This window comes from Polypterus senegalus, chromosome 15 (genome assembly GCF_016835505.1).
Source record: "Polypterus senegalus isolate Bchr_013 chromosome 15, ASM1683550v1, whole genome shotgun sequence".
Classification (NCBI taxonomy): Eukaryota; Metazoa; Chordata; class Cladistia; order Polypteriformes; family Polypteridae; genus Polypterus; species Polypterus senegalus.
Window position 1 is genome coordinate 58,406,910 of NC_053168.1, and position 13,483 is coordinate 58,420,392.

The 13,483-nt window shown below is 35.3% G+C and overlaps 1 protein-coding gene across 1 annotated transcript in view; it reads left to right on the top strand.

Moving 5' to 3' along the window:
• Positions 1–12,331, top strand: part of LOC120515491 (D-ribitol-5-phosphate cytidylyltransferase-like) — a 98,804-nt gene extending 86,473 nt beyond the window's left edge. The window contains exon 5 of the mRNA XM_039736552.1: positions 12,011–12,331. Coding sequence (XP_039592486.1) covers positions 12,011–12,115 — 105 coding nt within the window. The 3' untranslated portion in view covers positions 12,116–12,331. The remainder of the gene's footprint in view (positions 1–12,010) is intronic.
• Positions 12,332–13,483: the final 1,152 nt, after the last annotated feature.

A 13,483-nucleotide genomic window follows, 5' to 3' on the forward strand; every position in this document is an offset into this window, starting at 1 on the left:
ATTTCACTACTATTGAATATTTTGTAATTACTTATTTGTTAATCTGGTTAGTTTTTGATCAGTACCATGTTTCTTAATGTCAAGCTGGCCTTCACTCATCTCCGTGGCTCCAACTTTTTAATATTTTTCACGTGGACATGTTTGTGAAGCTCCATGAGTGGTTTCATTCAGGCCAGATTTATAATTTCACCTTATCTCTCTTGCAATTCAATTTTCCACAACTATGATTATTCTCTAATTTGAATCTTTTGTATCAGCAGTACTAATTATATTTTTACTGCACTGTCATTTCTTACAGTCAGTCTAATTATCTATACTATATGTTAATTTTTATTTTGAAGATCCTGCATACTTTATTGTCTTATAATTTATCATGTATTGAATGATCTTGATCTTTATCATGTTGCTTTAATCTCTACCTTAGTTAATTTTGTAAAAAGCCTTCTCAAAGTGTATTTTGTAAATTCAGCCATACAAAATAAGATTTAACGATTGGCTGATTATTCTATCTTCCTGCCTTTCTTGTAAGAAGATTTACCTGGCTAAAAAGATATTCCAGATGCAGAAGCACTCTCAGAATAGAACAGGGCATGGTAAAAGCTGATATAAATCTCATACAAGTAAGAGAGAATATCAAAATGATAGAAGGTGTCCTGTCAGCATAGGAAGGTGTGTGTTTTCTTTGAAGCAGTAGCCTCTTTCAGACCCCTTAATAGAGACATATTGAAACCAGGAATATTTGACAAGAAGCCTCAGGTCTTTTTGACCAACACACTATTTCAACAATACATTGAAAAAAGAACACTGAATGGTATACTCCCAAATAGTGTTTTCTTGGTACAATTACATACTTAAAAAGGACAACATCAGTCTGCACAGTGCTACTATAAAGTGAACATTTGGTTTATAACTCTTGATGCCCTTGTTTCTTCTATTAGTGAGTGGACATTTTCAGTCACTTTCTTTCAAATGAGACTCTCTACAAAGCGAACCTTCTTGTAATCTTTAAATCTAATGTGCATATAATGCGCACTTGAACATTACATTTTTCTCTCATTTCTTGCAGCACTAACTTTTAAAATAAAGTTATTTAATGGATGTGTTATCTACAAAGGGAAATGAATTTGTTCACCCCCTGCCAAGTATGACATTATATTTCTCTGGTGTATATAAAGTAAAGTATTTTTCATGAATCATTTTTCTGTACATATTAGATTACAGTTTATAAATGCTGTGGTAATAGCACACTCAGTGACAGCCAAAGGTTTGCAGTAAGACAGAGCCTATCTTGGCAGAGTTGGTCATATGGCATAAACCAAGCATGGGTCAACTGCCATTCTGTCTCAGAGCATACTAACATGCACACTCACCTTCACTCATACTGAGACAATTTTGAGTCACTTATCAAGCTAAAATGTACATCTTTGGGATATTGGAGGATGCAATACATGTCAACACATGTAGTGTTTAGGCAAAATAGAGACCTAAGGATTGTGTCATTGTGCCAACCATCACCATACATGCTGTTGGTTTCTTTAGATTTATCAGTATTTTGATTTTTTTTAAGTTTTGGTGATACATTACTTTTTCATATATAATGATATTTTGTTTATCCATTTCTTTTTTTAAATTTTATTTGAAGAAAATAATATTAAACACAATCAAGTCAAATGTATACATCGAAGAAAATAACATTGCATACTGTACAATTAAGTTGAACTTCATAGTCAAACAAGAGCACATGTGTTCAGTGGCCCTCTTACAAAAAAAGAAGTGTGTGCACCTCTAATGATGTACCATATTTTAATTTATTAATTGCTGTAAATTGTAACTGTGAATACTCCAAGGAAAAATTCAGCAGTTATAGACTGACTTGCAACAAATGGAGGGGACGAACAGGTAAGTTGTTTTTAACAATTAAAATTGAACTAAGAATCTTTCAACTGTAATTTCAATGTTAGAGTAATGCAGCAAGGTTCTGAAAATCCACTTTGCATATTAAAATCACCACATAAGAACAAATAGTCACATCTACCAAAACATTAATAAACAAGCTTAATAACTTGCATTTTGTAAAAATGTAAGTATGACTTAACAGACAACTGTCTTCTGGTAGAGCCATGTTTAGACCAGGAAGTACCATGGCTAAAGGTTTTCTTTTTCTTTTATGATTAATTCGTACTTTTCTATTATAACCCTGAAGTAAGCATGCTCAAGATCACTTATATTTTAATGTGAATAAGACACAAATGTGACTGTGTAAATCAGAGGCCTGAATGAAGTAAAACCTGGTAAATATAAAAGGTACATTTCTTAGATATGAGAAGTCAGTTGATTGAGCTGCCCTGTGGGACATCCTGAGACTTCACGGAATCCCCCCAAAGTTGCTGGTTATCATGGCTGGCCTGTATACTGGTGCTGTGAGTTCTGTGCAGAGTGGAGGCAGAACCTCTGCATTTTTCCCAGTTGATTCTGAGGTTTGTCGAGGGTGTGTTCCTGCTCCTAATCTGTTCAGTGCTTGCATGGACTTCGTTTTGGGCAGGGTTGTGGGGTCCAGCAGCTGTGGGACATCTGTTGGTGAAGAAAGATTCATTGATTTTGACTTTGTTGACGGTGCTATGATCTTTACCGAGTTAATGGAGGCTCTAATCGAGGCTCTTGAAAAACTGAGCGAGGAGTCTGAGTGTCTTGGCTTGAGAGTGTCCTGGAAAAAAGCCAAGATCCAGGCCTTTAATGACCTCTTATGTTCAGCCATCAGCAGTGTGTCTGTCTGCTGAGAAAGTGTCAGCCTTGTCGAGAACTTTACTTACCTCAGCAGCAACATTCATGTTTCTGATGACTCCTGCTATGAAGTCAGTAGATGGATTCTTAAGAGTATGGGGGGTCATGAGGTCACTGGAAAGGGGTGTATGGCGCTCCCGATATCTTTGTAAAAGGACAAAGGCCCAAGTCTTTAGAGTCCTGGTGCTTCCTGTCTTGCTTTATGTTTGCAAGACATGGACATTCTCCTGTGCCTTAGACAAAGACTGGACTCCTTCGGTACTGGGTCTCTTCGGGGAATCGTTGGGTACTGCTAGTTTGACTTTGTGTCAAACGAGTGGCTGCTCACAGAGTCCCGAATGAGGCACATTGCCTGCATTGTGAGGGAGCATCAGTTACAGCAGTACGGCCACATGGCGTGTTTTCTCCACCTTGTTCTATTGCTTCATCTGTCATTTCATTTTGAGTAATTTCCAGTGTTTCTGTCTCATGAGAGCAGTGAGAAGTGCATTAGCTGAACCATGACAGAAGGAAACCCTTTCAGCAGGTATTTTTTGAGAAAGTGATTACTGCTGTTTCATGAGATTTAGTAATGAATAAATCAATTTGTCAGAAAGAGAACTGTGTTAGATGACCAGTGAGTTCATTTGCCTAAGTTATCATAAAGGTAATATTGGTATCTGTGCTGCAGGTAATGTTTTGCAGTTTTAGAAAGAGAAACTCTTCTTATTCGATCAGAAAAATATGTATTTAAACCCATACAAGTACAAATAACAGTACATTTCTGTTGACTTTTCACAGATGTATTGGATTTATACCAGTCCTTGAATTTTTTTAATTAGCGAAAGAAACACTATATCATTTTGAAAGAAAACAGAAAATCTTTATCCTTTGATGTTTTGCAACTTGAGCCAAATGTAAACAAAACGTTATTTCAGTCAGTGCCCAAATAACATATTTTGGAGCCTGTTCAAAGCTGTTAGTTTTTGTTGCTTTCAAGTTAGTGTGTTACTTTAATCAATAAATGGCTGTTCATCTAACTTTATTTTCTAAACAATACAAGACACAAAGGAAATGTTTTGCGTGGAAGCAACATTTTATTAGATTTTACTTGGAGACAGACTTCCCCTTTCCAATTTCTAATCAAAGTATCTTTTTAGGTTTGTTATGGGTAAAAGATTTTGCTCTCAATATTTGATAATGTAAACAGATAGATAATGTTTGCACTTGTATTCCTACTAAGAACATATTTATGATATGATTGCAAGTAGTGTTTGACACAATGGCACACTTATTAGTGCTACTGCTTCAGGGTTTGATTCCCAGCTCTGGTACTGTCTGTAAGGAGTTTGCACTTTTTTAACCTTGTCTGTCTAACTACCACCACCTGATCAAAGCACCGTGATGATGTCCTTACATTGATGGATTAAAGGCCAGAAGTCCACATGACCATCATCAGCATGTTTTTCCATGTGAACCCTGAATACAAAGAGGACTGATTGAGGTAATTTATGTTCGGTAGAATGCCTAGTCTTATGGTGGTCTCATGGCCTAGGAATCCCTGCAGATTTTATTTTTTTCTTCAGAGTTTCTTTTTGTTTTTTCTGTCCTCCCTGTCCATTGGGCCTTACTTTTACTCTATGTTAATTAGTGTTCCCTAATTCTATTTTCTTATTTATTTTGTCTTTTTATCTCTTTTTTCATTATGTAAAGCACTTTGAGCTACATCATTTGTATGAAAATATGCCATATAAATAAATGTTGTTTTTGTTGTTGTACTGCAGTTTCTTTCCTACATTCCAAAGACATGCATGTTAGATTAAATTGTATATTGCATGCTAAAATAGATTAGTGGTCAATCCAGGATTTATTTCTGTCATTTGCTTAATAGCAAATAAATGATGGATGTATGGGGCGATTTCAGCAATGGTACTTTAATTGAGTATATATCATGGTGCTGCTTGTCCTTCATTTGCATCATTGTCTATAATATTCAGATCAAATTAAATTGCAGTAATTATTTGGGCAGCTTTCTGCATATCATTATTGATTCATAATTTACTCGGGTCTCGTACAAGAGTGACGTTTACAATCCATAAACATTGCAAACTTCATTTTATGCAAAATAAGATAGCCGTCAGCATGAAACCATTACAAGAAAAAACAGTATTAGGGTGTTGTACCGTGTTGGCCATTATGAATGTAGTGAGAAGTCAAGCAAAATGACACCTTTTATTGGCTCACTAAAAAGATTACAATATGCAAGCTTTCGAGGCAATTCAGGCTCCTCCTTCAGGCAAGATTCTTCACTGATTACATCTCGGTATAGGCTCCAATACCTCAGCTGGATCAAATGGGATTGATAGTGGATGATTGAGTGGATATGGCATTCTTCATTGTGAAAGCATTATTCTCACAGAACCCTCTCAGAGTGTATACTGGTTGTCCTTTTTTCAGTCCTTTATTTTTGGCCTTTTTCAGCTTTAGAATTATTTCCTAATGTTATGTTGCCTCACATCCTGCTGAACAACAACTCAACCTTTGTCTTAAAAGTCTTTCTTAAAGATTACAAATGTTTCTCTTGTAATTCCAAATACTCAACCTATATGTTTTATCTTAGAGAAACAGGAGTAGATTTTATAAGAAGGTGTCAGAGATAGAGACGTGGTCAAAATAACATGGCAGAGTGAAATACTAAAAAGGCATAACTTACGCTTCATCAGTCCTAATCACTAAACAGAAAGAGTTCTAAACAAACAAAGATTTAGAATCCAGAAAACAACAAACAAAAATATCTTGACTATTTCCATTCATATCCAGATCTTGGATAACAAAGAATCTAGTGTGACAATCTAAATACTCTTGCATTGATGGCGCAAGTAGAACATGAGAGCGCTGTCATAGTGTCAAGCATGCTAAATCCTTAAAGATGATGGCGAAAGTAAACAAACAAAATGATGTCACAGGAAAACATGACAACTTTTTATCTTCAAAGATTAACTCCACAAATTATATTTAATCAGAACTTTCTAGTGTAAAAACTCGAGAAGGAATGTGTTTTATCTCCAAAAAGATTTCAGAATGCTGACACAAAGAGAAAAGGAAGAAACCAGTCATAACACTATATAGTAATCTACCCCTGTGATCCCTAGGTAAATTGCTGTTTATTATTTGTAACACAGAGTTATGGTTGAATAAAATTAAGAAATAATAGCTAAATGTTCACTTTAAAAGGTAATAATACTTAACAAACAAGCATACAATTAAATAATTATAATTGTTTAAGGTTTTGCTATTACAACTAATCTTGTTACTTACAATGCCAGGTGTCATTGGCCATGAAATGGCAGCTAAATTTTAAGACGTGCCAGAATAGGCATACATGTAGTTTAATATGGGCCATGCAGCTGAAAAATATTTGGTTTTAACATTTTTAATAGGCAAAACCTAAATGCATAGAGGACTGCATACAAAAATGGCAACATCTGGTCTTACAGTATATGTTTCACTATCGAGTTATCCATTTGCTGTTGAGAATGAAGCTGTTAATGGAATACAGATAATATCCACATTAGTGGTTTTGAAATTTTCAATATCGTGTAATGTGATCTTGAAAATTCAGTTTCAGAACATTATACACCTGCATAGGCCACAGTTTTCATTTTGATGGGATAATGTGATGCTTGATAAACAGTTACAGTACTTGGTGTATTTTGAAATAGTGTCACATTATGTGTAAATGCATGTCTATTTGCAGAATGCTGGTGGAAATGCTGGCCAAACACCCACTGGCTATAAATACAAATTAATGTTAGAAAACCTCATGAAAGCATTTAGCAGCACCGAGACGACAACTGGTATTGCTTATTTTAATTACTAAGCTGACCAAACTAGAAAGAAAAGATTCTGTATTGTGCTTAGCTGTTAAACAAAAAATGCCTGAAAATGCATTTTAAATAAGGAGAACTATATTCAACGCCAATGCACTAAAATTATGTCATTATTAACATACATACTGTACATACATATATCCTAATAAATGCAGTACTTTATCCATGAATTATATACTTATTACATGTTTATCCCATCTTCTTTTAGATATATTTTACATGACAAAGCATTGTTCTTTGAGGTCAGTTTTCATTATAATGATTTAACTTTTGCTAAAAACTCTATTTATCTAGTGACACTTTTCAGACAGCCATATTTCTAATTTTCATTTTTTTGTCTGAAGGTTACCTGTTTCATAATGAAAGTAGCTTACATTAAAGGATAAGTTTTGTGATCAAGCTTTTGATTTAAATTTTTTCTAAGTGTTCCTTCAACATTTAAAATGATCAGAGTATATTTTCTGGGGTTTTGATGGTCAAAGAATCCAATGGTTATAAAGTATTTATTTTTTATTGTATTTTATTTTTAATGTTTTCCCTAAATAAGAATGAATTGTTCTCCAGCATCCTCAATGACATGCCGGTTAGGTGAAATGGAGTTTCTAGTGGGAGTAGCAGTGTGGACAGTGGTGTGTTTGACTGGGTATTCTATGATAATTCATTTGTCTAGATTCTGCGAAACAATCTTACTGTAAGCTAGGATTAATGTTTACATGGGGCAACATCCACAATATTTTCAATTCAGAATAAATGTGCCAGAGAGTGCATACACAACAGACTACAACAAACAGAACTTACCCAGAGGTTCAATAACACTGTAGATTAGATTTGTTGCACAACAAGACAAAGGCAATTGGAGGGGATATGTGTCATATATGTTTTAGGTAGCACCTGCACATATGTAGACTCACACTTACAACACAGCACTGAAAATTAATCCTTAGCCACTCACTGCATACAGCTAATAAGGCTACTACAATAATGCTGTTGATGCATTGTTATCTTAATATTTAGCTAACAAAAGACTTACTGTACCAAGGCTAATGCATGGCATTGTTAGGATAAAACACAAATATACAAAGGGAGATGTGAAATCATTGAACTCACCATTAGGAGAGTTAAAGTTGATTTGTCCGGGAACTAAATCACTGCAACAGTGGTGATGAAAATCAAAGTCCACTGCTATCCAGGAAAAATGGTACATTTTTTGCCAAATGGTAATTTTTTTATGTAGTTTATTTTTATAATGCAAAGCACATGCATGTAAAATGTATACCATAAGCACTCAAATAATTTTCAAAAGCAACAATAACCATAGCATTTACAAAATTTCCTTCTGGAAATTAGATTCCGGAGTAAAAAGGTTGCTGCAAAGGGAGACAGGTAATAAGTTAAAGTGCTCAGATAGCCTTCATTTAAAATGGCAGAATCTCATAAATATTAAGTGAATTTCACCATACCCAGTGCAAGACCAAACTACATATGTTAGAGAACATAACTTTGCCAGCAACAATCAGGTGTGAAAAATATTTTTGAAAACTAAAAGGCAGAAAAAGAGAAAATCCTGTATGAAATGAGAAGTAGGTACATTTTTTTAAAACTAATATTCACAAAAGTGTTTTCTAATTTTCTGTTTTAACCTTGAGACCCTCATTTCTAATGCAACAATACTTAACTCCACTGTGCTATTTATCAACAATTGTCATACTTTCAACTTACTGCTTTTGTTTGTGTGTTACCAGTTCATTATTACTTCATTAGGTTTCTGCCCATTTTTGTTTCCATGTGGTTAATCTTGAATTTTATTTTCTTCTATTATGATTTTGAATTGTGTTACTTTTTTACATTGCAAAGCATTATGTGTACTCAGTTAAAGGTGGTGTATACAGTATAATCCAATTTATTGGTTCGTTTTGCACATAATTAATAAATGATGGAAATATCTATAGTTTCTTTTTTTATATTTTCAGCGGGCTTTATAGTATTTTATTTCAAACCCACTTTATACATTTTCCAAAATGTCCAATATGCTGTAGTTTTTGATTTATGAACACTGCCTCCCTGTAGCTCAAAAAGACCTGTGTTTGGATGCTGACCAGGTCACTGCCTGTGAACAGTTTAACATTTTAATTTTCCCAATGTAGAATTTTGGTCATGGTATGCCAGTTTGCCCACACTTTCCTAAAATATGCATTATAAATTAATTGGTTTCTCTTTTTTGTGATGGTGTGAGCGACTGTCATTATTTCGTATTTTTATTTCAATTTTGGCTATGATGTATTTTGATTATATCACCATGCTACCATTTTGCTAATTAAGTTGGACCATGCACAGGCACCATTATTATTGTTGTCAGTGCCATCTTGCTGCCATCCAATAGTTGCTGGACATTCAGTCCCTAAGTACATGACATGTGACCTGATCACTACGGTACTGTTTAAGCCACTGGATACTCAAAATAAAACACATGCATTCTAAAGTGTTTCTTCCATTATTTAGGGCTCCAAATATTTTCTAGTTTACTGACATCTCTGTTTTGTGTACTGGTCCTTGGTATTTTGGCTGGTTGGTTTTCTGGTTTTGACCAAATTGTATAATATTTTATACTTGTTTCATCTCCTGTTGCCTCATGTATAACACCATGCGTAGAACTCGCACTATAACATGGCGTAAGCACAAAAGCCGAAATGTGCTTACGCACAGAAAAATCCAGATGCAGGAATCTGTGCGTACTCCAACTTCCACGTTCTTCCGCTACATAAATCCCGATCAGCGTGAAAACTAACGCTCGTGCACGCGCTTTATGTAACGCCCCAACTCCTCCCAGAATTACGCGTCTTTGAATATGCAAATCAATATAAATCGCCCTTAAGCGCAGCCTTCTGTGAAAAGACAATGGGAAAAGCACGGGGGAAAATATAAGAATTTCAGTGAATACCAAGTGGAGGCAAAGGAAAAACATACTATTTGTTCAAATAAACCGTGGTATAATCATCAAAAGGAAGTTGATCGAGTGACATAGCGTGTTGGAGAAACTTGAATGCTCACATTCACAAATCGCACAGTGCCGGAAATAAAAAAGAAGTCACATATCAAAGTCGCCGTGAAAAGCCGAGTTGTAAGCCCACTGTCTGAGTGTCATATGAAAGCTTATTAGGGTACAGAGAAAAAAGGCACACAGTGGGGAAAAAGCACAAAATGTCAACTTCAATCTCGCCATTTCCATTTTAATCACGTAGGCCTAGTTTATTTTGTCATTAAAGTAGAACATCATAAACTTCATCTTAAAATCGTTTAATTAACCAGTTTCTCAAATCACATCGTAATTAAAGTAGCACGTTAAATGCTTTGTTTTGTATTTGATCTTCTATGTGCTCTATGTGTGTGAATCACTATGTGCTTCTTAAACCAGCTCTCTTCCTCCAACTGGACAAAGAATCCATTACATTTGTGATATTACAGCTCTCTGAATAACTAAAATACTGAGATGTATACGTGATGTAATTTTCATGATGATAGGAGTTAAAGCACGTTATTAAACATGTGTTTCACTTCGATTAAATAATTTATTGCAGCAGTACTCAGGGGCGGCTCTAGGCTTGCGGTGGCACTGGGCAGAGGAAGAATCGGTGGCTCCTTTGCCCGCCCGTCAGTAAGGTAGCTTATGCACAGTGGATGGCCATGTCCGTTGCAGACACTGCATAGCCGCCTCGTGCTCATGACACAAGCATTTAACTTTTGCCGAAATTTGTCGCTGCGTTTTTAGCTGTGTTGTTATTTTCTCTTTCTGTTTTATATTCAATATATATTGGCGTAGCCGTCACTGCAGTCAGTGCTTTTCTTTCCCCAAGTAACCGATCGCCATACAATCAGCTCTGTAATAGACGTCAAGCCATCTGTAAGCTTAGCGCCGATTCTTCAAAACGTTTAAAGAACATTGAAATATCTTCGTAGTACATGTTTAATTATTCTATCCTTAACAACACTCCCAGTGACGAATATAGATTATTTAAATGAAGTTAAAGTTTTATCTGTATAATTTAATAAACATATTTTGCTGCATTTCACCTTAAAAATGATATCGTCATCATATGTAAATACGCGCTTTATAAAGTGGCTCAGGTTGTGCGATATTATAACTGTAGTGCAAGTTTACAGTGGGGTGATTGTACTTATAAGTACAAACAGTTCTACAAGGTGCAATTGATTGAATGCATTGAAAGTTCTTGGGATGAAACTGTTTCTGAACCGTGAGGTCCGTACAGGAAAGACTTTAAAACATTTTGCCGTGGCTGAGACAGCGTGTACTTGAAGCTGTATACCGATAATTCCCTTTCCGATCAGCTGCTGCTGTGATTCAGACTCAGATACAATGATATAAATACTCCGAGTGGTGCAGTGAGAGAAATATGGAAAAAGATGATCCGCTGTGGCAACTCCTAACGGGAGGAGCTGAAAGAAGAAGAAGTGAGAGTAACAACGCCAAAGCAGTTATGGTATTTGGAATACTATGGCTGTTCCCTGGACCATTATATTGTTACAAGTTAATTACAATCAGAAGCATTACACTAATAAACAATATGCGGTTAGTTTCGGTGTATTTATAAAGCCGTGTCAGGAAAATAAGGTGTAACCACACAGGAACAGTAGCACTGCTTTGACGCTGAGTGCCGCCAGTCTGCAAAACCGAGCGGAGAACTTGCGTACGACAAGGTATGAGGTACCGTGGAAAAGTGCGTGGCTTTACGCCAAGTGTAGGTTTTATACATCGCGATTTGAATGTGGAAAAGTTCTTACGCAACATTTCTGTGCGTACGCACCGTTTATACATGAGGCCCCTGATCCTTTGGAAATTCTGTTTTCCTGGAGCTTGTGCTATTTATTATCTTTAGCACAACAATCATAGGTGTAATTTTAATTACAACTTACAGTATATACACACTTTAAAAATTTGATCACAAAAAACTTACGTATATACAAACATTAATTGCAGCTGGATTTTGGAAAGCTGAGAAACCCTGTTTAAATACAGCAATTTTTTCCGGAGTAGCTGGCATAGTGTGTGGACTCCATAAAAAGCAATCCAGGCTATCTTAAATTGCTAATAAAAACATAACCAAGTATGCATAATATAAATAGCAAATCAAAAGAAATTTTCAATTGTGAAAACGTGACAACGAAGAAATTAGGGTTTCAGTTTAATTCAGATGGACATGAATAATCTTCTATGTTGATGCAGTCTCTGCTCTGATCATTTTTTTTACTGTTAAAGACACAGTGTTCTCAAAGAACAATTACTTAATTTGCCCTTTAGATACTGTATACTGTAGGACATTAATAATTCTGTTTGTCTTTTTCAGGACTCAGAAGAGCTAAACGAATCATTAGAAAATATGTGCTTCATTTCAAAGGCACTTATAAAGGACAGAAATTCAGCCTTAACTGGCCAACTGCTTGTTGTGTAAGAGTGAAAGAGCTGAGGACAACATTTTGTTCACCGTAAAGTTTAAGAGCACCATAAAATATTGTATAAGCATGATATGCAGTCATTTTAAAATGGAAAATAGAGAAAAAAAACTACGTTTCATTGTGTGTTTTTTGAAAGTGAGGAATACACATTAAGCTTTGTACTGTGTTTTTAGTTGCTTACTGATAAAGGAAATAAATATATATTTATAACATTTCTAAATTATGGTCTTTTATACATATTTTTTTAATATTTACATCTCTAAATAAATATAGACCTATGTGGCAGTGGTATGGTTTTCATCATCTTTACTCTCCTGTACTTTTTGAAATTTATTTGCCCATTTGTCTTTTGTTGTGTAAAAGAAAGAAGCTTCTTGAAACAATTTAAAAAGGACTTTTCCAAAGATGCTTTTTTTATTTTCTATGCTAAATCAACTTGTTTTTTAACTTGACTACTAAAAATATACATTTTCTGTTTACATTGCTGTATTTAGGCAAACATTACTTGACTTTTTTGATAATTAGTTTAAGTAGAAAGTGTGCTTCAGTACAGGTCATCCACCTGACACTAAGCATGTTCAGGCCCAGCTTGCATTTGGATGGAGGACCATCTAGGAAAAGCTTGGGTTGCTGCTGGAAGAGGTATTGGTGAGGCCAACAGGGGGCACATACCCTGTGGTCTGTTTAGGAATCCCAATACCTCAGTTCAGTAACGGGGAACCTGTGCTGAAGAAATGGTGCCATCCTTCGGCTGAGACATAAAACCGAGGTCCTGACTCTCTGTCATCATTAAAGATCCTTAAGCATCTTTTGTAAAGAGTAGGGTTTATCCCAATGTCCTGGCTAATGCCCATCATGGCCCTGTCCATTCTAGCCCCATAATTATCCACTGTCTCAAATTGGCTGCCTCTCTCACCCCTTCACCACCTAATAGCTAGCATGTGATGTGATGTGATCATCCAGATGAGTGCTACACAGTGGTAGCGGCTGAAGTGGTTCTCCTCTGTCTGAGCGCTTTGAGTAGTGAGAAAAGCATTATATAAATGTAATTTCTTGTTATTATTATTATTGTTATTATTATTATTGGGTATTATTATTGTTATTATTATTAGTATTAAGAAGCTCTCTGATAACCAGTTTAAATCAAATTCTATGCTATACAAGCATAGTGTGCAATCTCATTTTGGAAACAGGATTTTAATTTTATTAACTCTATATAAAGGCAAAGTTACCTTAGAAATACGCCCATATGTAAGTATAGTTATATAGTATTAGATCAGAAAAATTAGTTGATTAGAGAGAAGAGGAGGGAGGAGTAAGTCAAACTGAGAATGCTTTGAGTCACTACCAAAATATCATGTTAC